This window comes from Entelurus aequoreus, linkage group LG07, assembly GCF_033978785.1.
Source record: "Entelurus aequoreus isolate RoL-2023_Sb linkage group LG07, RoL_Eaeq_v1.1, whole genome shotgun sequence".
NCBI lineage: Eukaryota > Metazoa > Chordata > Actinopteri > Syngnathiformes > Syngnathidae > Entelurus > Entelurus aequoreus.
In genome coordinates this window covers 3,103,463-3,126,756 of record NC_084737.1, presented here as the reverse complement: position 1 = coordinate 3,126,756, position 23,294 = coordinate 3,103,463, and the positions used below count along the sequence as shown (strand labels likewise).

The 23,294-nt window shown below is 39.1% G+C and overlaps 1 protein-coding gene across 1 annotated transcript in view; it reads right to left on the bottom strand.

The window, feature by feature from the left end:
• The window catches only part of itchb (itchy E3 ubiquitin protein ligase b), a 45,869-nt gene that overhangs the window by 6,151 nt on the left and 16,424 nt on the right, over positions 1–23,294 (bottom strand). The window contains exons 9-23 of the mRNA XM_062052370.1: positions 21,406–21,501; positions 21,133–21,307; positions 20,945–21,014; positions 19,294–19,378; positions 19,053–19,181; positions 15,195–15,267; positions 14,570–14,641; positions 8,479–8,571; positions 6,591–6,746; positions 6,372–6,505; positions 3,959–4,099; positions 2,126–2,246; positions 835–939; positions 588–684; positions 280–352 (exon numbers count right to left, since the gene is read on the bottom strand). Coding sequence (XP_061908354.1) covers positions 280–352; positions 588–684; positions 835–939; positions 2,126–2,246; positions 3,959–4,099; positions 6,372–6,505; positions 6,591–6,746; positions 8,479–8,571; positions 14,570–14,641; positions 15,195–15,267; positions 19,053–19,181; positions 19,294–19,378; positions 20,945–21,014; positions 21,133–21,307; positions 21,406–21,501 — 1,620 coding nt within the window. The remainder of the gene's footprint in view (positions 1–279; positions 353–587; positions 685–834; positions 940–2,125; positions 2,247–3,958; positions 4,100–6,371; positions 6,506–6,590; positions 6,747–8,478; positions 8,572–14,569; positions 14,642–15,194; positions 15,268–19,052; positions 19,182–19,293; positions 19,379–20,944; positions 21,015–21,132; positions 21,308–21,405; positions 21,502–23,294) is intronic.

Here is a 23,294-nt window from a genome sequence, read left to right as displayed (position 1 = left end):
TATTATGTAAACTCTAAGTTATTGTTTTTTGTTGTTGCTATTTTTGTATTCCAACATTTTATTATTGATCATGTTGTACTGCATTGTAATCTTTTGTTTTGTGATTGTGTGATGTTTTTTTTGCCTGGACCCCAGGAATAATAGTCTCCACTGCGGTGTAGACTAATGGGGATCCTTAATAAACTAAACTAAACTAAGGAACTTCAATGAGCAACATTTCTGTCCACCATGGTACAGTAACTTGGCATTGCACACACTGTAAATTAAATGGGGACTCACCACGTGTGACTTCTGGGAAGCCAGTTCTCTTTTCCCACCTTCTCAATGCAGAACTTTTGAGGGCCATTGCTTCCTATAAAGTGAGGTACACGCCTAAAGTCATGCAGTTTTACCATGTAGAGCTGGATTAAAAAAAACAACCTCAAACTCTTTAGATTTAACTGAAGCTTTCATTATTGGCATTAAAAGCAAACATAACGACAGGTCTGAATTTGCCTATTTATTTCATTATAGAAAATGCTCAGCATAAGTGTAACCAAAAAATCAAACAAAAATAAACAGTCAAATTATAATAATAAAAATATTACCCATGAGGTCAGCAAAGCCTCCTACAGGAAGGCGGCAGGTACCGGTGACAAACTGCAACAGCCTCATCCTCTTCTCGTTGTCCATCTCTTTTATTAACTGCAGGGCGGGGACATGATCCAAGATCAAGGACAGAACATTAGGTACACGAGGCAACAATCCACAGACAGGCAAAATAAGTGATGATGGGGTGAACACAAATAACACGGTCATCTCTGTTCCTGACTTCCTTATGGTGTCGCTGCTGACCTGCCAGAACCACAGGATCTGCTTGCTGCCTCGAGGGTAATGTCGGTAGATGGTGTTTCTTTGCCAGTCTGCCAGGTCGATCTCCTGCATGCCACACAGCATCACCTGCAAGGACAAACCAGTAGGCAAGGCAAGGGCAAGGCAACTTTATTTGTATAGCGCTTTTCATACACAAGGCAGACTCAAAGTGCTTCACAGACAACAAAGTGAAATGAAAGAAAATAAAAGCAAAATTAAAATGCAGACAATAAAAATAAAAACAGTGCAGACGTTAAAAGTCAAAAGATTAAAAGATTTAGCTGAAAGCTAAGGTGAACATAAAAGTCTTCAGTCTAGTTTTAAAAGTAGTGAGAGTTGGGGAGAGTCTGACATCTTCAGGAAGTTTATTCCAGCTATGTGTTGCATAGTGACTGAATGATGATCTCCCTTGATTTGAGTTTACTCTTGGAACCGCTAACAGATTGGTCTCAGAAGATCTTAGTGATCTAGAGGGCGTATATAGTGGGAGCATATCAGTGATATACTTGGGCCCTAGACCATGTAGTGATTTATATGTGAGCAGGAGGATTTTGAAATCTATTCTCTGATGTACAGGGAGCCAATGTAAGGATTTAAGAATTGGTGTAATGTGCTCACATTTTTTGGTCTTTGTTAGAACTCTAGCAGCAGCGTTCTGAACAAGCTGTAGCTGCCTGACAGTTTTTTTGGGAAGACCTGCAAGGAGACCATTACAATAGTCTAGCCTACTGGTAATAAAGGCATGTACAAGTTTTTCTAAGTCTTGAGCTGACATGAGCCCTCTAAGTCTTTTTACATTTTTGAGGTGATAGTAGGCCGATTTTGTTACTGATTTGATGTGACTGTCGAAATGTAAATCAGAATCTAAAATAACCCCAAGATTTCTGGCTTTATTTGAGGTTTTCAGGGACAGTGATTGAAGGTGTTGGATGACTTTAAACCTTTCTTTTTTAGCACCAAAAACAATTATCTCAGTTTTATCTTCATTTAGTTGTAGGAAATTTTGGCACATCCAGTGTTTGACTTGCTCAATGCACTGGCACAGAAGATCTATGGGGCGATAGTCATTTGGTGATAGCGCTACATAGATTTGGGTGTCATCGGCATAGCAATGATGGTCAATGTTATTATTTTGCATGATTTGTCCTAGTGGGAGCATATAGATGTTAAATAAAGTCGGCCCCACATAAATACATTTTGTTTCCTTAATTGTTAGGACCACCATGTATCGTGCAGAATGGATCAAATCCGATCTGGGTGTATGTGTTTGTACCTCCAGCTCTTTGGCGTCAAAATACTGCAGGTACTGCTGCGGGAGGACCTCGTTGAAGCCTTCGAAGAACGCCTGTGTTTGCTCTTCTACGCCTCGAGACAGCCTCCACTCTGCTACCAACCTGAAAGCAATAACACACATTAAAACCTCTAAAGGCTTAGTGGCCACATGCGTGGACAGCACCTTTTAGCTCTTATTTCCAAAATTGTGTACACAACTGAATTGGGGTCTTATGGCCGCTTATGTGGACACTTATACTGCCATCTGGTGGTGTCAGAAGAGTATAACATACAATGGAATTTGGAAAAAAAAGTGTAAAAATAAGAATTAGCATGTCACTAAACACGAAGTACACGTTTGTGTACTTATGGACTAAGTCAGGGGTCGGCAACCCGCGGCTCCGGAGCCGCATGCGGCTCTTTGACCACTCTGATGCGGCTCAGCTGCATACTTGCCGACCCTCCCGGTTTTCCCAGTATACTTAACGACCCCCCCCCCCCCCCCCCCCCGATTTTCCCAGGAGACTGCCTCTCCTAGAAATCTCCCAGGGCAAATATTATCCTATTTTCACTCGAATTACTTAATCAAGGGCGTGCCCTAATGGCATTTCATTAATTGTCCTCTATAGCATTTACAAACAGCGTGCCAGCCCGGCCACATGTTGTATGTTGCTTTTACTTGCACACGTAGGCGACAGCAAGGCATACTTGCTCAACAGCCACACAGCTTACACTGACGGTAGCCGTATGTAACAACTTTAAAACTGTTACGTTACAAATATGCGCCACACTGTGAACCCACACCAAAAAAGAATGACAAAAACATTTCTGGAGAACATCCGCACCGTAACACAACACAACAAAGACCCAGAATCCCATGCAGCCCTAACTCTTCCGGTCTACATTATACACCCCCGCTACCACCAAACCCCCCCACACATCAACATAGCGCAAAGCAATTTAAGCTTTGTATGCGGTGTTTTTCATTTTAAATTTTCCAATTTTTTTTGTGGCTCCCATTGTTTTCGTTAATTTGTGAAACTTTCCAAAATGGCTCTTTGAGTGGTAAAGGTTGCCGACCCCTGGACTAAGTACATCATATCAAAAGATGATTCTTAGTTTTTATTCGAATTAGGGTCCAATAAGCCCAAATAGCAAAGATACATAAAAAAAGCATGTAAACAAACAGCTTCAGCCTTAAGAGGTTAAAAAAAAGACATTCAAGCACTTTTAAGATCATTTTTATAATCCATGTATTGAGATGTTCATTGATCATTACATGTGTGTCACCATGGGTCAATAAATGGATTTAAATAAAACATAAAATAAAATAATACAATTTAATAAAAATAAAAATAGATGTATTTCTTCATACATTGTAAAATTCAAGTTAATTATAGTTTACTAATTTCATGTTTGTGCACCAAAATGAAAAAATAAAATTGAAATAAAACCTTTTGGAAAATCAAGTAAAATTCAGAGTCAGACAGCGACGGTGATGCTGTGACAGAAATAGCATTCAACCAAGGAATGAGCAAGTGCTTTTGTTTTGTAATTTATCTACACATTGTGCAATCGTTTAGTGCGCAATATGTATCATTTATTTCTTATTTTTAGTTTTTCATTACATTTGACTTTTGTTACTGTATGTCAAAATTTGACTTAGTAAAACACACAGAAAAGGGAATAAGATAACAGTGGCTGCATTGCCATCATCAAGAATAAAGATGGTATCTTTTTAATCTTTTTCTTGCTGTATTTCATATTACATTCATGTGTTCTGTGTAGTGTGAGTGATCATTTTAGTATAGGTTTATGTAATGTCAACACACACCTGATGTACTCTTCTTTGTTCTCCTCCGTAACTTGGATGTCTCCTCCTTCAGGTTTCAGGTCGTGGGTGGTGATTTCCCCTAAGATTTCCTTGTCGACACAGAAGAACATTTCCAAGCCGCACTCTTCGATGTTGTTGTCCCTAAGGGAACAGGGAGGACAATCACAACACCAAACTATACAGTTTGGATAGCAACATAGATTTACTATCCAGTCAAAATTTGTCATCACAGACATTGTCAAAAGTAGAGATAGCCCGATACAACTTTTTCACTTTCGATACAATACCAATATTGGAGCGTTGCGTATTCGCCGATACCAATATTGATTTGATATAACAGCAGGAATCATACATACTTTTATTATTTTGTATTATGGAATGTTAGGACAGAAAAGGCTTGATCAAGTGAATTTACTTAAACAGAACAATAGTAGTTATGAAGAACACTAACCTATTTATTATTAACTATCTGGAATGAACTTACCATGTCTGTAAATTGAGGTGGAATGGTAATTTTTTTGGAGCATAACTTAGTAGCCACAATGATTATATCTAGGTTAAACTCTTGACGCAGTGAATTGAATGATGGGACACGTTTGTTACTGGATCATTTCTAATACACAATTGCCTTGGAGACTCTGTATTTGTAAGTAATATGCAACTTTGTTATTTAATACTTGTTTGTATTGACAAATGCCATGTTTTAGACTGCAATATTGTCCAATTAATGACACTTATTACATATTTCTAGCTTTTGTGCTATTGTGGGCTTAGCTGTTGTGTAGCTGTTTGCTCATAGTAGCCTATAGCATACCGTGTTTAACCTGGGACAACACAAGAAAAGACCAACCTTGTGTGCTTATTGGAGAACATTTAGATGTAAACATGCTCCAAGACTCCTTGTATTGCGGCCTAATATCAGAGATTTAAAATGCACGCCGATAGAATCTGATACTTGTTTTTTGCTGATATCGAACCGATGTTAATGACAGATTGAGACACCCCGAGTCTTTACATTTAAACCAATACCGGTGCTAAAATTTGTATTTTTAAAACACTGAAGAATGTAAAATATAATTTGTGTTATTTATACCGAGCTTTGAACAGAATAACAATTTAAAACATTTCAATAATTTCAATAAAATGAAAGTAATAAATAAACCCATATGAAATAGAATCCAGAAACACATGGTCATAATTATCACAGCTAAACGAGCAGCAACACAGAACACAGAATGTGCAAAAAACAACCTGTTCGGGTTGAAAATTAGATTTTTAGAATGCGCCTCGCTCGCTGTGACCCTGATTGTTGAAAGATGAGCTCCGGTGAAAGGTTTGTGCGGTGTTGGACGTGAGAACTGTTGTTGGAGTGTTTAGAGCAGGGGTGCCCACACTTTTTCTGCAGGCGAGCTACTTTTCAATTGACCAAGTGGAGGGGATCTACCTCATTCATATATATCATTTATATTGATTTATTTATGAAAGAGAGGTTTTTGATAACTAGTTAAAGGTGTTTAATGATAATACAAGAATGTTTAACACATATAAATTCCTTTCTTTCATGAAGACAAGAATATAAGTTGGTGCATTAGCTGATTGTGATGACTTGCATTGATTGGAATCAGACAGTAGTGATAATAACGTCCACATTTTCAAATGGAGGAGAAAAAAAGTCCTCCTTTCTGTCCAATACCACATGAAAGTGCTTGCTTTTTGCCATCTTTTTTGTCCAGCTCCCATACTCCTTTTTATAGACTTTACAAGAAATACAAACTCCGTAGCTTGCTAGCTTGTGCACGCCAGCTTTCTGAGACTCTTATTTTGTCAGCGTAGGCAGGATGAAGCAGCGCTTTTATTGTGAAGGTAGGAACTGTGCAGTCGGTCTTTAGAGTTTTGACGGCAAATACGGCGCTAGAGTCTGTTGAAATAAAAAGTGTTTCCCGCCTTCCTGTCGGTCACTTTTTCTTAAAAAGTCATCTCACAAGACCCACGGGTGCCGTGAATGTCAATCAAGTGAGGAAAATGACGTCTTGGTGAAGATTGATGATCGCTAATTTTTAGGTCTATTTTTTTAATGCCTGGCTGGCGATGGACTGACACACCCTCCACCATCGACCGCTAGCTCTCAATCGACTTAATGGGCACCCCTGGTTTAGAGCGTCAGACTTTGTGTGTTTCTGTCGGGACGCTACATTACTAGCAAGACACTACTTGAACAAAATCACCTTCAAGTATTTCCAGCCTGTGCATTCATTGAGCACCAAAATGAAGCTTTGTCTGGCACTGGTGCCATTAGGGAACCAAGTTTTTTAGTACCCATCCCTAGACCCGACAAGATGTAATAAAAACGCTTGTTGAAATAAGAGGGGTGTACTCAGTTTTGAAAAATACTGTGGACAAAAACAGAACTTACTTGATCCACATGAGGGAGTTGTAGAACTCGGGATCGACGGACTCCAGGTCTTTGAGGGCTAAAGGCTTGTTCAGGATGCGCTTATAAAATGGTAGCGAGAAACCCGTGTCGATGAACTTGCCGTGGAAGAGCGCCTAAAAAAAAAGACAGACCAGGAATTAGGTTGGGATTGTGTCCTAGTCAGACACACTAGTTGATAGAAGATGTACAAGGACTAACCATGGCGATGAAGCGGCCGATGAACTTGAAATATTTCAGATGGTCGGGGTTGATGTAAGAGGCCGGGTTGATCTGCAGACAGTAGTTTTCTTTCCCGGCGTATTCAAACAGACAGTACATGGGGTTCAGCACCTCGTGGGACAGCAGGAAGAACCACTCCCTGTAAGACAAGAAGAGGAGGGATAACGACTCTCGTCCAACACTTAATTACTACGTTTACACTGCAGGCCAAAGTGGCACAAATCTGATTTTTTTTTATCTGATTTTTCCAGCTGACTGTTTACACTGCAAGTAAATTTTTTGTCAGACTTCAGTGTAATGTGGCCTCAAAGTCACTTGCATGCGCACTTCGATAAAGTGAAAACAAGGGACATTGACCGGGAGGAAGTCGCTACTACTACAAAATAAAATAAAAGTCGGAACTACTTAAAAATGAGTGTTTTTTACATGAAAGTAATATAATGTATGAATGGATGTATATAGTGTAATACATTTGGGAGGGTTATAATCTTTTTATGGCTGTTAAGTAGAGGAGACACGGACAGCGTGGATCTACGTTAGCTTTGATTTTCAACTCACATGTAAGCAAATGCGGCACCATCACTTTCTTTGGAATCAAAATATATATTTAAATATTACATATAGCCTATTATTGCGCACTATTGACAAGTGATGCCCCGAAAATTCAGTCGTCTTACATAGAAACCGAAACCGGATGTTGTGATGAAATATTCATTTCCGCTGGCGCACACGAGTGACGTAACTCGCCCATAGCTGATGGTCGCATTGCGTTTAGACTGAAGTCACATTTGAAAAATATCAGATTCTAATCAAATTTAGGACTACCGGTACCTCCTGATGTGGCCTGAATCTGATGCCAAAAGATCAGATTTGAAGCACTTTGGAGCGTTTAGACCGGCAAAAAAAACCCGATGTGTATCACTTGAGGGCAAAAAAATCGGATTTGGTGTTCAGTGTAAACGGGGCCAAAGTGAGTCTCAACACACACATTGAGTGTACTAGACCAGTGTTTTTCAACCAGTGTGTCGTGAGATGCAGTCTGTTGTTCCAATTTCACCTATTTGGGTTAAAAATATGTTTTGCAAAGCAGTAATTATAGTCTGCAAATGTTGTGTTGTTGTTGAGTGTCGGTGCTGTCTAGAGCTGGGCAGAGTAACCGTGTAATACTCTTCCATATCAGTAGGTGGCAGCAGGTAGCTAATTGATTTGTAGATGTTGGAAACAGCAGGAGGCAGCGTGAAGGTAAAAAGGTATGTAATGCTTAAATCAAAAATAAACAAAAGGCGAGTGCCCCTAAGAAATGGCATTGAAGCTTAGGGAAGGCTATGCAGAATGAAACTTAAACTGAACTGGCTACAAAGTAAACAAAAGCAGAATGCTGGACGACAGCAAAGACTTACTGTGGAGCAAAGACGGCGTCCACAAAGTGCATCCGAACATGACATGACAATCAACAATGTCCCCACAAAGAAGGATAAAAACAACTGAAATATTCTTGATTTCTAAAACGAAATAGATGCGGGGAGAAAGCCACCAAAATAGGACCGCAAGACAAAAAGTAAAACAATACACACAGGAAAACAGCAAAAAAGTCTAAATAAGTCACAGCGTGATGTGACAGGTCATGACAGTGAAACTACTTTGAGACAAGAGTTATAGTGATGCATGCTTGGTTATGGTTTGAATTCATATCCAACAATTGCGACGACGACGACTTTTTACTGTCAACTGAGTTTCGTTTTTTGAATGATTTCTGCTGGGGGTGTGCCTCTGGATTTTTTCAACGCAAAAAATGTGCCTTGGCTCAAAAAAGGTTGAAAAACACTGTACTAGACACTGTGATTATCCATTAGTTCCCACTTGGTACTTGCCTTGCAACACCGCCATAGTCGAGGCCTTCTTCTCCTGGAAAGATGATCCACAGTCTTCTTCGTAAATCCTGAGCATTAAAGCTCATTATCTAAAATTCAAATATGTACACAGTCAGGGCAGGTCAGTGGAGAGCACAAACATTGAAAAATCAGAAGGTGGATAAGCATACACACATGTTTTCAGGTGTCACCCCATCCTGCATTAAGTGGAATGCACATTTCACAAGATCACTATTGCTGTGTGATGACACACTTTCCCATTGTGGCGTTTGTAACCGAGTCTAATGACTGTATTTAAATGGACTCAGAGAAGTCAACAGGCGTCGTCAATCATAGTCACTCACGTGAAGTTAAGAGGCCATGCCATGAAGCTAATTTGATTTGATTGTAACTTTTCTATATCACCAAAATTGATCATGTATGTTGCTGTATGTATACTTTTGACCTAGCAGGTTTGGTCACATTTTCAGTAGACCCATAATAAATTCATAAAAGAACCAAACTTCATGAATGTTTTTGTGACCAACAAGTATGTGCTCCAATCAAAAAAATAAGAGTTGTAGAAATGATTGGAAACTCAAGACAGCCATGACATTATGTCCTTCACAAGTGTATGTAAACTTTTGACCACGACTGTAAATCTCATATTACGAACATTGTAAACTGACATTCTTCTCATTTTGGCCAAAATAAACAATTACGTAGGATGCTCATTAACTGCCCCTTCTTTGTTGCAATTGGTTAACCTCCGCCACCACTCAGGTGGCGGAGGTTTAACCTAGCTGTATAGAGAGACACACCACATTTAACCAGCTAGATGCTAATACTAATTTGATAGTGGATATACATGAACATTGGAGAATCTGGCATCAAACTATGTTCACAAAACAGCTGTCTTTAAAGTTGAAAGAGCAGAGAAGGCGTGACCATTAGGTAGGTCTTCAGCTCCAAGAAAACCAAACATATTCCCATTGCTGCCTTTTACTCCGATTCAGGTACAAAAAATTCTTACATCCAAAATAAAAAATAAACACTTCCTGGCTGCCATTTTCATGAAAAAGCATCAAACGGTACAGAGCAGTAGTTGTAGGTTATTGCTGGGCACCTAGCACACTTCTAAAGGGATTAAGACATGACGTAAGATTTTCACAAAATGTCATGGAAATCTTGTTAAGTTCTTGTACCGGACCATTTAGGAGAAATAGCAGTGGCATAAAGTTGAAACCACGGACAACCTCAAACACATCAAGCTCAAGATATGGCACATCCACATCATACAGAATAAAAGTACATTTTAAACATATACAGTTGTGTTCAAAATAATAGCAGTCCCACATCACTAGCAAGATAAATCACTGTTTTTGTTAGAATTTCAACTGCTACACTGCAAGTAAGTTTCTAGAAGGTTTAGTAAAGGTATAGAAAACCAACAGACCCAACAGGAATGATGTGCATGCTGCTGATTCTGTGAAACTGAATCATTTACTGAAAGGGGCGTGTTCAAAAAAATAGCAGCGCTGCGTTCCATAAGTGACATCATTGATTATGTGTAAAAAAAAAAAAAAGTTAAACAAGTGGCCCTTATTTTAGGATCAAGGCAACTGACGCTGCATATGCTGGCTGTGCATTTGTCCTTGGAAAAACAGAGTAAAATGGGTCGTTGAAGACACTGTTCAGGGGCCGTACTTATCAAGCTTCTTAGAATTACTCCTAAGAAGTCTGCTAAGAGTTGACTTAAGAGTAAATAAATTCTTGGCTGAAAGCTGCACTTAAAAGTTAGTTATCAAGCGTCTTACTCACACTTTCAGCGAAGTGTATGACTGAATCTTAAGTGTCACACTCAGAGCTGAATTACGACATTACTATGTGCCGTAAACGGAATTTTAGGTGACGCCATTTCTGTGTCCATAGAAATGACCAATCACGGAAGGGAATCCCTTGTCTAGGAATAAAGAAATATCTTAGAAATATTTAAGTGGACAATGGGAGTGTATATTTTGACAATAAACTACAAAATAATACAAAACAAACAAACAATATTGGCAATGAATCAAAAATAAATGTTTCCTCTTTGTTGCACCTTTCCTGCTTCCTGCTCCCAGACCGTAATCAAAGAGGCAGGGGAGACACTTCTCTAGGATGTATGCTCGGGGCAACACCCTTCACTTTACCCGACAGTGGGTCTCCACAGCGGACGACTTTAGAGTGAATGATGAGTCCGGCGATTAGTTGCAAATCTTGCTTTATTGATTGCTTGCACACAGCCAATCCAACACAAAACAAACTAGTCCCCGCTCGCACTCACAATACCGCTCCCTCTCTCTCTCGCCCACACACTCACTGACGTCACTCACCTCACATGCTGTAACCTAGCGTATGTGTGTGCCACACACATACGCTACACTCATAACATTTTTTTCCAATTCATTAATTAGGCAACTAATTTGAAACTGGTGTGGGTGGCTCTATATATACTAGTCCACTGCAGCCACATGCAGAAATCAACAAGGAATGGAAAATTATTAAATCTGTGACAAAAATAATACCTGCTCTGTCTAAACGATAACGTTTGATCAGCTGCTCGTCATCAAACAAAGATGAACGTTCGCGCACGTCTCTCTCGCCTCAGTGCCATCCCCTGCTGGCAACTCCTAACCACTTAAGACACCTCTGAAGGTCTCTTAAATATCGTGGAGAGTAGGAGTGATTCTTAGACTTAAGAACGTTGATAAAAAGCTTTTATTCTTAAGTTTGAGAGTAGGACTAAATTTCGCAAATTTTCAGGACTTAAGTGTAAAATGGCACTCTAAGAAGCTTGATAAGTACGGCCCCAGAAGAAGAGCGTTCTTTGATTAAGAATTTCATAAAAGAGGGGAAAACCTATAAGGAAGTGCAGAAAATGATAGGCTGTTCAGCTAAAATGATATCAAACACTTTAAAATGGCAGCCAAAACCAAAAAGGCGAGGAAGAAAAACAAAAACGACTATTGAAATGGATGGGAGAATAACCAAAATGGCAAAGTCTCAGCCAATGATCAGCTCCAGGAGGATCAAAGAAGATCTAAGATGGCCTGTGAGTACTGTAACAATCAGACCACGTCTATGTGAAGGCAAGCTAGCAGCAAGAAGCCCCCGCAAAGTCCCATTGTTAAAAAAAAGACGTGTGCTGAAGCGGTTACAATTTGCCAAACAAAGAACACACTGACTAGCCTAAAAAGAAATGGCGTAAAATTTGTGGACTGATGAGAGTAAGATTGTTCTTTTTGGGTCTAAGGGCCACAGACAGTTTGTCAGACGTCCTGCAAACACTGAATTCAAGCCCCAGTACACGGTGAAGACGGTGAAGCATGGTGGTGCAAGCATCATGATATGGGGATGTTTCTCGTACTGTGGTGTTGGTCCTATTTATCGCGTACCAGGGATCATGGATCAGTTTGAGTACATCAGAATACTGAAAGAAGTCATGTTGCCGTATGCTGAAGAGGAAATGCCCTTGAAATGGGTGTTTCAACAAGACAATGACCCCAAACACACCAGCAAGCGTGTAAAATCATGGTTCCAGACAAACAGAGTTCAAATAATGGAGTGGCCAGCACAATCCCCGAACCTTAATCCCATTGAAAACTTGTGGGCTGACATAAAGAATGCTGTTCAAGAGGCAAAACCAAAAAATGCAGAGGAATTGTGGAACGTAGTACAATTGTCCTGGGCTGCAATACCTGTCGACTCCATGTGCCACAGATGTGAAGCAGTTATCAGAAACCGTGGTTATGCAACTAAATTATAGTTAATAATTCTAAGGAAAGTTGAATCTGCAAGCCTTTCTTAGTTCATACAGTACATTTGAGTTTTATAAAGAAAGATGTCAACACTGCTATTTTTTTGTTTTATATTTCTTGACTTTCTGTAATATATTGTCAAATTGAATTACTTTTTTCCAATTTTCTGGCTTTGAAATAGAATGTGCAGTCTCCCCAATGCATTTGTGTTCATTAAAATACAATTTATTTGAAGAATTTTGAGGTTTACACACCTTTTTAAACACACTGCTATTATTATGAACATAACTGTACATATCCTTAAATTGTCCCAAAATATGTCATATTAACTACACTGCAAAACATACAAAGAAAAATTATACTTAAATAATAGCTAAAGTGGCAAACTGTAACAACTTTGAGAGAAAACCCCCCACGAATAACGAGAAAACCAAAATTGTTCATTTTCTAATATCAATCTAAAACACGATGCACTTTTGCCAATAAAGATTAAAAGTGCTGTTTGCGACTTCCTCACAGTAACCTTTATCAAAGCAAAAAAATAACAAGAGCACCACCAGCTAGCTTAAGTTACCATTAGTGGTTTAGCAGAACACATTTGTTTGACAATTGTCTACACGTTTCACAATTAAAAAGTTTATGTAATAAAAATTATTAACGGCCTGAATTAAATGATTATAGTGTTTACGCCTGTCACTCACCCGATCTCATCAACACGGACACGCAGAGCGCGTGCACAAATACTAAAAGTAGTCCAAGAGAAGCAACAAACAATTTGCAGTCATGTTGTTATGATAAATAATACATTGAATGACAGCTAATGCTAGATATTGAAATTGCTATTATTAACTAACAACACCTAAAGCTAAAGCGTGTGCATGTGTTACGTTCGTACGTAGTTATGTAAGGGAGCGGGATATAACGTGTAAAATGCATTAGAAAGTGGGCGCCCTCTTGGCATCTGTGTAAATGTTGCAAAGTCTAATAAACAAGCTTTGTTTTAACCCCAACCACAAGAAAACGTTTGGCCAATAAAAACAAATACAAGTGACTTGACTGGTTCCTACGCAATATCTGAAAAGTTGTAAATGTAGGATAGGGCCCCTTTAAAATCATCATAAAGTTGACCTACATGGTGGGCACTGCCAACATGTACCATGACCGCCTGACAACCAGGGGCCGTACTTATCAAGCTTCTTAGAATTACTCCTAAGAAGTCTGCTAAGAGTTGACTTAAGAGTAAATAAATTCTTCGCTGAAAGCTGCACTTAAAAGTTAGTTATCAAGCGTCTTACTCACACTTTCAGCGAAGTGTAGGACTAAATCGTAAGTGTCACACTCAGAGCTGAATTACGACATTACTATGTGCCGTAAACGGAATTTTAGGTGACGTCATTTCTGTGTCCATAGAAATGACCAATCACGGAAGGGAATCCGTTGTCTAAGAATAAAGAAATATCTTGGAAATATTTAAGTGGACAATGGGAGTGTATATTTTGACAATAAACTACAAAATAATACAAAACAAACTAGTCCCCGCCGGCACTCACGCTACCGATCCCTCTCTTCTCTCGCCCACACACTCACTGACGTCACTCACCTCACGGCCACACACATACGCTACTGTCATAACATTTTCTTTCCAATTCATTAATTAGGCAACTAATTTGAAACCGGTGTGGGTGGCTCTATATATACTAGCCCACTGCAGACACATGCAGAAATCAACAAGGAATCGAAAAGTATTAAATCTGTGACAAAAATAATATCCGCTCTGTCTAAACGATACCGTTTGATCAGCTGCTCGTCATCAAAAAAATATATATATTGTTCCGTTCCCTGAACGTTCGCGCACGTCTCTCTCGCCTCAGTGCCATCCCCCGCTGGCAACTCCTAACCACTTAAGACACCTCTGAAGGTCTCTTAAATATCGTGGAGAGTAGGAGTGATTCTTAGACTTAAGAACGTTGATAAAAAGCTTTTATTCTTAAGTTTGAGAGTAGGACTAAATTTCGCAAATTCTCAGGACTTAAGTGTAAAATGGCACTCTAAGAAGCTTGATAAGTACGGCCCCAGGATTCTCTGCAGTGGATATTTGTGGACATGCTTGAGTGCGATATTTATTTCAGAAAGGTGTAACTTTGACAAAAGCAATAGACCACGAACAAATGCAAACTCCAAATGGGGCTGGTTTTCAGGAGGATATACTGTATTTGTCCATTATTACTGCACTCATTGACCTTTTACCATGACAAATACCACAGCCATAACTATAGTGTAGTTGCATTTTAATGAAACAATTGCTTACCTGCTGGAAGGAGTCCTCAAACAGCGTTTTTCTAGTCACAGTGATCTTAATATGCTGAGGCATTGACAGTTGCTGGGGAAGATATCACAAACAGCAAGTCATTTTAATTCAAGTCACTTCCTTATTGTATGCTTTAATTTCACACTACTTTAATATGTAAATGAGGCAAACTAAAAGATATGACTTTTCCACCCAAGCAAAAACTTTTTTATTAGCACCTGTACCAAGAATGTGATGGTTTATGTCTCTGTTTTTCTTGGATAGTAGTGTTATGCATACACTACTTAAGAACCCAAGGAAGAATTGTGGAGAATGTGATGCAGATACTAAAAGTACTTTCCCCCGCTTTGGACGTTTTTTATCATTTTTTTTGTGTGTGGATGATTTGCAAAATTCATGCTTTTATACTACACATGTTGGACTCTGAAAACATTTACAGAGTGCTACAGTATTTTTATTCCAATATTCAAATAGGAAGCACACTTGCAAAAAAACATAACATGTCATGCTGGGCTTAATCAAATAGAAAAGTTTGTAACAATATGTACTTAGCTAAAAAAACAACAACTAAGTTATTTATAAATGTGCTATTAAAGATTGTTAAAGTGCTGTTAAAGAGTCTTACCTGGCACCAGAATCTGAAGTATTGTACTTTGGCTTTGAAGTCTCTGACGTAGGTGATCTGAGGCCCATTTTCACTGTAAACAGATAACAAGTACAACTTAATAAGCAATATTTTATCAAATTTAAACATGTTGCCCTGATTTTTATCCCTATATTTTACATACTGTAAATCAATTGTATATTACTGTAATTTCCAGTCTTTAAGCCGCTATTTTTTCCCCACGCTTAGAACCCTGCGCTTTATAAAATGGTGTGGTTAATGTAACGGAGTACGTCAGCCCCTGAGCACAAACACAAGCACACATACCCACAATTGTCTTTCGTTCACTCGCACATCTTCCCTACTGTCAAGGCCAATATATTAGGAACACTAGTAACGCCATTTCTCCTCTTTTTCCTCTATTAAATACAACTTAAATGTGCACACATCTTATTTAGCGTGCTGCGTTGTCCCTGCCAGCCAAATTGTGCCATCACTTCCAGGTTGGTTTAATACGTTTTTCCCATGCCGGCCAAAAATGTTGTCACGTCACATCATACCAATAAAATTGCCAAACTGGTTACTGTTGGGGTGGACCAATTCAATTCAATTAAATCAAACACACTCATACAATCGTTCAGTCAGTCATTTAGCGTGTTATGCAACTACCCAGGGTTTCTGGGGGCCCCGTTGATGACAGTATCAATCTTGTTTACGTGTGGACTTCTGCTCCAGACGGGGGCGCTGTATTCAGCTACAGCAGGCCTTGGCAATTATTTTGACTCGGGGGTCCAAATTTTGAGAAAAAAAATGTGTCTGGGGGCCTGTTTATCTATTTTTAGTAACACTAATACAAAATCTCAAAATAATGTCTGATAGAATGCTAAAAAGGTTATGACAGACTGCCTTTTTTTACTGAATGAGACACCCAGAATGTACATGAAATTAAAGAATGTGGGATTTACAATATTAACTATAAAGGATAAAACACTGAATATTGACAACATATGAACGTCACACCCCCTCTCTATCCACATATTTTACAATGAAGCGAAACGCAACAAAAATGCAACAAACACAGCGAAATATGAACGCGAAGGGTAAAAAAAAAACCCCACCTACAATCTGATATATGTGATATGCAGTGTTGGGACTAACGCGTTACTAAGTAACGCGTTACTGTAACGCCGTTAGTTTTGGCGGTAACTAGTAATCTAACGGATTATTTTTTTATATACAGTAACTCAGTTACCGTTAGTGCGTTATTTTACGTTATTTTTATGTAGTATCGGCTAGAAACTGAAGATCTGAGTGTGTTTTATTGGAGCGCTCCGGTGGAAAAGAAGAGGCGTGCTTTCCCCCACCCACAGAAAGCACGTTCCTCCAGAGCCGTACTTCGGGTCTAACAACCTTCACTTTACCCGGAAGAGGGTCTTTACAGCTGAGGGTGAATGACGAGCCCGGCGGTTTGTTGCAACTTTGTGACTTTATTGGACGCAGCCATCCACCAAGCTAGAGCACCTACACGCACTCACTGTCGCCACTCCCTCACCTCTCTCGCCCACTCACTCACTGACGTCACTCACCCACATGCTGTCATATCTTAAAGGGCCACACACACACACACACACACATACGCTACTCTCATAACAACTAACAAGACATCATGGCGAAGCCAGAAGTCAAGTAATAACATTTTAGTTAAAGGTAAGTTGTGTCTTGGATCAAAGATCCTATCTACTTGGAGTTAAAGTTAAAGTGCCATTATGTTGCAGCTATTTCAAATAGTTTTGTCAATTTTTTCTGGCCTGAAATAAATTGGCCCTTTGAAACATATCTTTGTCTTTGTGTGTTGTATGTAGAGCACATTGTTTGTGTGTTGTATGTAGAGCACATTGTTTGTGTGTTGTATGTAGACCACATTGTTTGTGTGTTGTATGTAGACCACATTGTTTGTGTGTTGTATGTAGACCACATTGTTTGTGTGTTGTATGTAGACCACATTGTTTGTGTGTTGTATGTAGAGCACATTGTTTGTGTGTTGTATGTAGAGCACATTGTTTGTGTGTTGTATGTAGACCACATTGTTTGTGTGTTGTATGTAGACCACATTGTTTGTGTGTTGTATGTAGACCACATTGTTTGTGTGTTGTATGTAGACCAAATTGTTTGTGTGTTGTATGTAGACCACATTGTTTGTGTGTTGTATGTAGACCACATTGTTTGTGTGTTGTATGTAGACCACATTGTTTGTGTGTTGTATGTAGACCACATTGTTTGTGTGTTGTATGTAGACCACATTGTTTGTGTGTTGTATGTAGACCACATTGTTTGTGTGTTGTATGTAGACCACATTGTTTGTGTGTTGTATGTAGACCACATTGCTTTCTGAGTTCAGTGATGCAAATGCATGTCAAGTTGATCAACAGATTGTATTATTCTCCAGTGCAATAACCGTACTGAAATGAAGGCTAAAAGGGCATTAATGGGAGCCTTAAAAAAAGGGGGGGAAAAAGAAGTAACTAAATAGTTACTTTTCACAGTAACGCATTACTTTTTTTTTAAGTAACTCAGTTAGTAACTGAGTTACTTTTGAAATAAAGTAACTAGTAATTGTAACTAGTTACTGGTTTTCAGTAACTAACCCAACACTGGTGATATATCACTAAGCTCTAGAACTTTGTTGTAAAAATCTCCTTCCGCGTCTGTCCCTGACACCCACATTTCAAGCTCTGGAAACACTCTGTGGAAACGCTCCCCACCCACACTGCTTGGTACCTCGTCTGAGCTGCTGTGACTCAGATGACCATAGTAACTAATTAGATGACCATAGTAACTAATTCGATTGGCATAGTAACTAGTTTATCATGCAAAAGTTCAGATTCCAACCATTTTGATTGATTGATTGTTTGATTGATTGATTGATTGATTGAGACTTTTATTAGTAGGTTGCACAGTGAAGTACATATTCCGTACAATTGACCACTAAGGTAACACCCGAATAAGTTTTTCAACTTGTTTAAATTGATTCATGATACTTTGTATAGTACAAGACTTACGGTCATTTGAAAACATCATTACATTATAATGGCAGCTACATTTTCCATCTTAAAGATGTAAAAAAAAATATTTGGGAATGTCCGGCAGGCCAGATTGAAAACCTTAACGGGCCGCATGCGGCTCCCATGCCTAAATTTGCCCAGGTCTGAGCTACAGGTAGGACCAAGGCTTGCGTTGATAGGAGTAGGGTCTGGGGGGACGCTCCCTAAAACCTGCCAGGTTTTTATTTCATTTTCGCAAAATCGATTTATTGACTTTTAATGTTTTTTATTGGCCCGCAGATACCCTTGTCATTGATAAGACAAGACGAAATGCACAGGGTGTACCCCAAAGTCGAAGAAGATTGGCCCGGCAATCGAAAAAGGAAAAAACCCGCCGCACGGAATGGAAATCCACCACCACAAATGGGGACCATTGCTCATGGAAGGAGGAGGAAGCCAGCGTTCTTCAGTAGGTATGTAAATTACCTACTGAAATTACAGTAAACGGAAATGTAAAGTTGTCACATCTACATGTTTGCGCACTAAACCGGTTTAGATGGCTGTAACAATAAAAGCGTCAAGTGGCACTGCACAATAGTTATGACCATGAGTCATCAGAGGTGTTGCGTCTGATTGTCCAAAAAAAAGAAAAAAAAGGGTATCCCTTGGTTTTCAAAATACACAAGAGTTTTGTAAATAGAGACGCAGTGACTCATAAGGTATGCTTCAATTGAATACCTGGAAAATTAAAGCAGCGTGCTGCTAAACAATACAGAAAAAACAGCTATACTAAGACATTAGTACAGTTTGGGGAAAAAAAAGAAGAAGTTTGACGTACAGTGAGGATTTTCCAGTGCGAGGGTCGATGTAGGTGGTGGTTCTTCTGTTGTGGTCTACGAAATAAGGAATACCTTCGACGGTAAACCTCATCTCCCAGCCCTCTGGAAGCGGCTTATCATTCAACAAGCTAAAAAATAAAAGCATTTACTATTATTTTTGGTGAGTTCTACTGACTTTTAACGGAGGCAACGTCAATTGACACAAGTGCTGGTCAAGTTAAATGCACACAAAAAACAAACCCTTGTGTCCGTGGATCTTCCCACTGCGTCGACCTTGTAGGATGATGCACAAAATACACTCTGCCGTTGCTGTCGGTTCTCTTTTCTAAAACAACAAAAAACAATTGTTGATAAACAAAAAAGAAACAAGAATCTGTAAAACTATTATTACACCTTGAACACAGCAAAAGGTCATGTGACCTAATTTTTTTTTTACATTGCCATTCTATAGATTTATACACGCAAACCAAGATTTGGTGACAAACAACCCCCCGCACCCCAACGAGTCAGAGGTTTTCTTCCCATCACTCACACCGACCAGTGGGCAAGTAAGTTAACAACAAAGAAGGTACAATGATACCAATTTAATAATAAAGCTGCACAATGAAGCAAAGTCTATAATTTAGCATCTACCAAATACAATCAGTAAAATATGATGAAAAACCAGGAAAAAAATACAACAACATTTTGTGTTTGCAAAACCAGCAAACACAGAAGTTGGTTGATACATTTTAGCGTAAATGCATATCAATTTGCGGAATAAGGGTGTTAATCGCATTTAAAACATAACATGGCCTAGACATCCTGTTACCCACTAGCATGAACAGCTAGAGATTGACATAACTTTGTTTTCCAAACCACTGGAATGAAGAAAGTGAGTGTGAAGGACAGTGTTGAGAAGAAGTGGATGATACCCATTGAATTAAAGAAAGAAATCATCAAAAACATGACGTGTGAAGCAGTTTAATCGTAGCACCGCTAGTCTGCACCGTACTGAAGCAGCATTAGTTGATAGTGCCAGCCAAAGACATTAAAATATCAAACCGGCAGACATGTATCCATAAAAATATGGAAAAAGCTACTGATGGTGTGTTTGACAGAGAAATAGCTCAAAAGAGATACCATAGAAGTTCGCTCTCTAATGTAAATGTTGCACATTATAATTACTACATTACTTCATAAAACTAATATAGTTATTTGCAGTATATTCTATTATATTGTTTGTCATACAATATTTCTTATTGAAAAGTTCATTTTTATTTATAAAAGGTCTGTTACGTCTTAAAATTGTGCTGTTTTGGGAGGGGGCCAAGCGCAGATTAAAATTAATTTCAATGACCATTTGTACTTTACTGTTATGAGTTTGGCACACGTGAACACATCGCCCATCGATTTCAAGCTAATGAGCCAAAGCAAACCATTAGAGTGTGTTTGTTGTGTGCGGGGGGACAACGGTTGTTGGTTTTTTAGGTCATATGTAAAAATTAAAAAAGGAACTGTCACAAAGTTTCCATTGCTGCGCCTGTCACCCACACACATCAAACCACGCTGTTATCTTAAAAAACATATCCCAGCCTCGCACTGATGTCGAGTTTAAATGTTATGCCTTTAATTTGAAGTTGAAATGAACATTTTTTTAAACGTTTGTTTCATACATTGGTTAGTGAGATTGTTGTACCACATTACAACCCCTCAAGCTCAGTCTTTGTCAGTGGTTTGATGCAGATTTAACTGATCCTGGAAACATTGTGTGTGATTGTTCTATACTTGTTGGGTCACAACAGGCAATTAAAAAGACTGCTTTTGTGACAACAATTTAACAGTAAAAACCTGTTGGTGTTATACGGGGGGAAATGTTACAATAACTTGTGTTTGCATGCAGACAACCTACCCCATCCATGTGGTAGAGCCCCAAGAGGATCATACTCCTTATTCTGTGTGGCTGCCGTCTGGTCCTGTGTCTGTATATGACATACACATTACTAACAAGCAACATGTGACCACAGCTGATTGTTTGCTTGTACGAGACATGCAAAGTCCCCAAAGAGACCGTATTAATCATCATGACGTCTCACTCACCCCGAATATAAACCTCTGGTTGAACTGCTGCATGGCGCCCTGCAGCTGGCTACGCTGCTGCTGCCATTGCTCGTAGTTGCGCACGGTCTCCATCGTGGGGCGCTGCCACGTGGTGGTCCGCGTGATGTGGTCGACAAAGTAAACCCGGCCCATCTGGTCGACGCGACGTTCCCAGCTACGAATGGAGTTGAAGAGGTTTGGAAGAAAAAATATATACATACATAAACCTTATGAAGTAAAATACTACAGGAAAAGGAATGAAGGCATTCTTACCCCGGTGGTAACGGTTCCGGGCGCTCCCACGTTGTTCTTTTTTCGACGTGGTCAACAAAATACAATCTGCCGTTCTGGTCCACCCTCTGCTCCCACCTTGATAAAAGCACATAAGTGAAAACATTAGGTAATACAAAACAGGTCCAAGAATTAACAGACCGACTAAACCACGGGTGTCCAACTTGTAGCCCTGGGGCCATATTCCGCCCTATTTAAAACTGAACATAATTCATTGTCAAAGCTGGGGTACCTAAGTTATATTCTTTAACAAAACAAAAAAAAAACATATTACCATCATACAGTTTATCGTAACAGTAATAAATTCTGAAAAAATCGTATGCCTGCATGCTGTCTAGGGATGATGTTTGATAAGAAATTATCGAGTTCGAGCCTATTATCGAATCCTCTTATCGAACCGATTCTTTATCGATTCTCTTATCGAGTCCAGATAGGTTGTTGTATATGGAAAAAAACACAATATTTGGTTTAACTAAAGGTCACTTTTATTATATAAGAAAACAATTGAATCTAAAAAATAAATAAATATTGACTGTTACCCCCCTAAAAAAATAAAATAAAATAAATAAATATTGACTGTTGTTACCCAAAGTATATTAAGTGAGATTTTTCAGAAAAACAAATATATACAGTAACACAAAAACAAGCTGTCTCTGTGATCACTATAGGTGTATAAATAATAATATAGTGTTAAATAAAATCAGTCCCTTGGGCACAAAACTGGAAATAATACAGCTCTCCAAAAAGTGCAATTCTGCTGCTATTTGACATAACTGTTTGTTATGATGCTTTGACATTTTTGCACTTTATTTTGTTCATTGAAAGAAAATTCTATGAAGAGAAAAGTTCTTTGCAAATGTGGTTACAATGCTGAAAAATGAAAAGTTAAAGCTAAAAAAAGAAATACACTTTATTGAGTCAACCTTATTTCTTTATAGGGGGAAAGATGTGATGAGCTAGGGAATATAACAACTACACTACCCAGCATGCAACGGGAGTGACGAGCATGCGCGGTAGCCCCGAAAAGTGTTGTTGCATGTCGTCACCCGTGAAAGTAAACGTCAAGAACTCAGCCAACACGCCTCGTCTGCATTATTTATAATTAGACAGACAACACATATACAGTGTGATTTTGTTTTGTTTACAAGGAAAGAAAAACAAAAGTTAAAAAAGGGAGATGTGTTGTATATATATGTATGTGCTGCGGTTGCTATAAGAACGTTGCGACAGCTGCCGTAAAGGAGGTGCGTTGCTAGCCTGGTTGCTATGTTTCCGGTTGGTCGTAAAAGTGTTCATCATGTGTTTTTACCCTGCTAAAATCTCTCAGTAAAGTTATTCATTGGATTATACCTTTTGTTTTGAACTTTATTACACCTTGGAGCGCTTTTTTCCGTCCATTTTTTTCCTGCTTTCGCTATCTGCGCTTAATGACTGAGCTACGTGACGCCATTTCTTGTGATGTCACACGGAGCATTTGTGGTCGGGACGGGATTCGTTCCGAGGGATTCGAATAAAGAACCAACTCTTTTCTTTACTATAGTGGTCTCGATAACGGGTACCGGTTCTCAAAAAGGGATTCGAGTCCGAGGACTCGGTTCTTTTCTTATCGAACAACCGGGAAAGCCGGTTTCGAGTATCATCCCTAATGCTGTCTGTGCCTTGTTATTAAGTATTTTAGTAAATAAAACCCCGGATTCGCGGTCATCCCCCCCAGATCCAATCACAGGATTTAGAGAAAGGAGGGGTGAGCAGAGCCCACGAAGGAGCCTCCTCATTGGCTGACGCGATATATAATGAAGCGCGTGCACGCTTGTTTTCAGTAAAGCATGGCTACTGAACACCCACCTGGAAAGATCACAATACTTACGTTT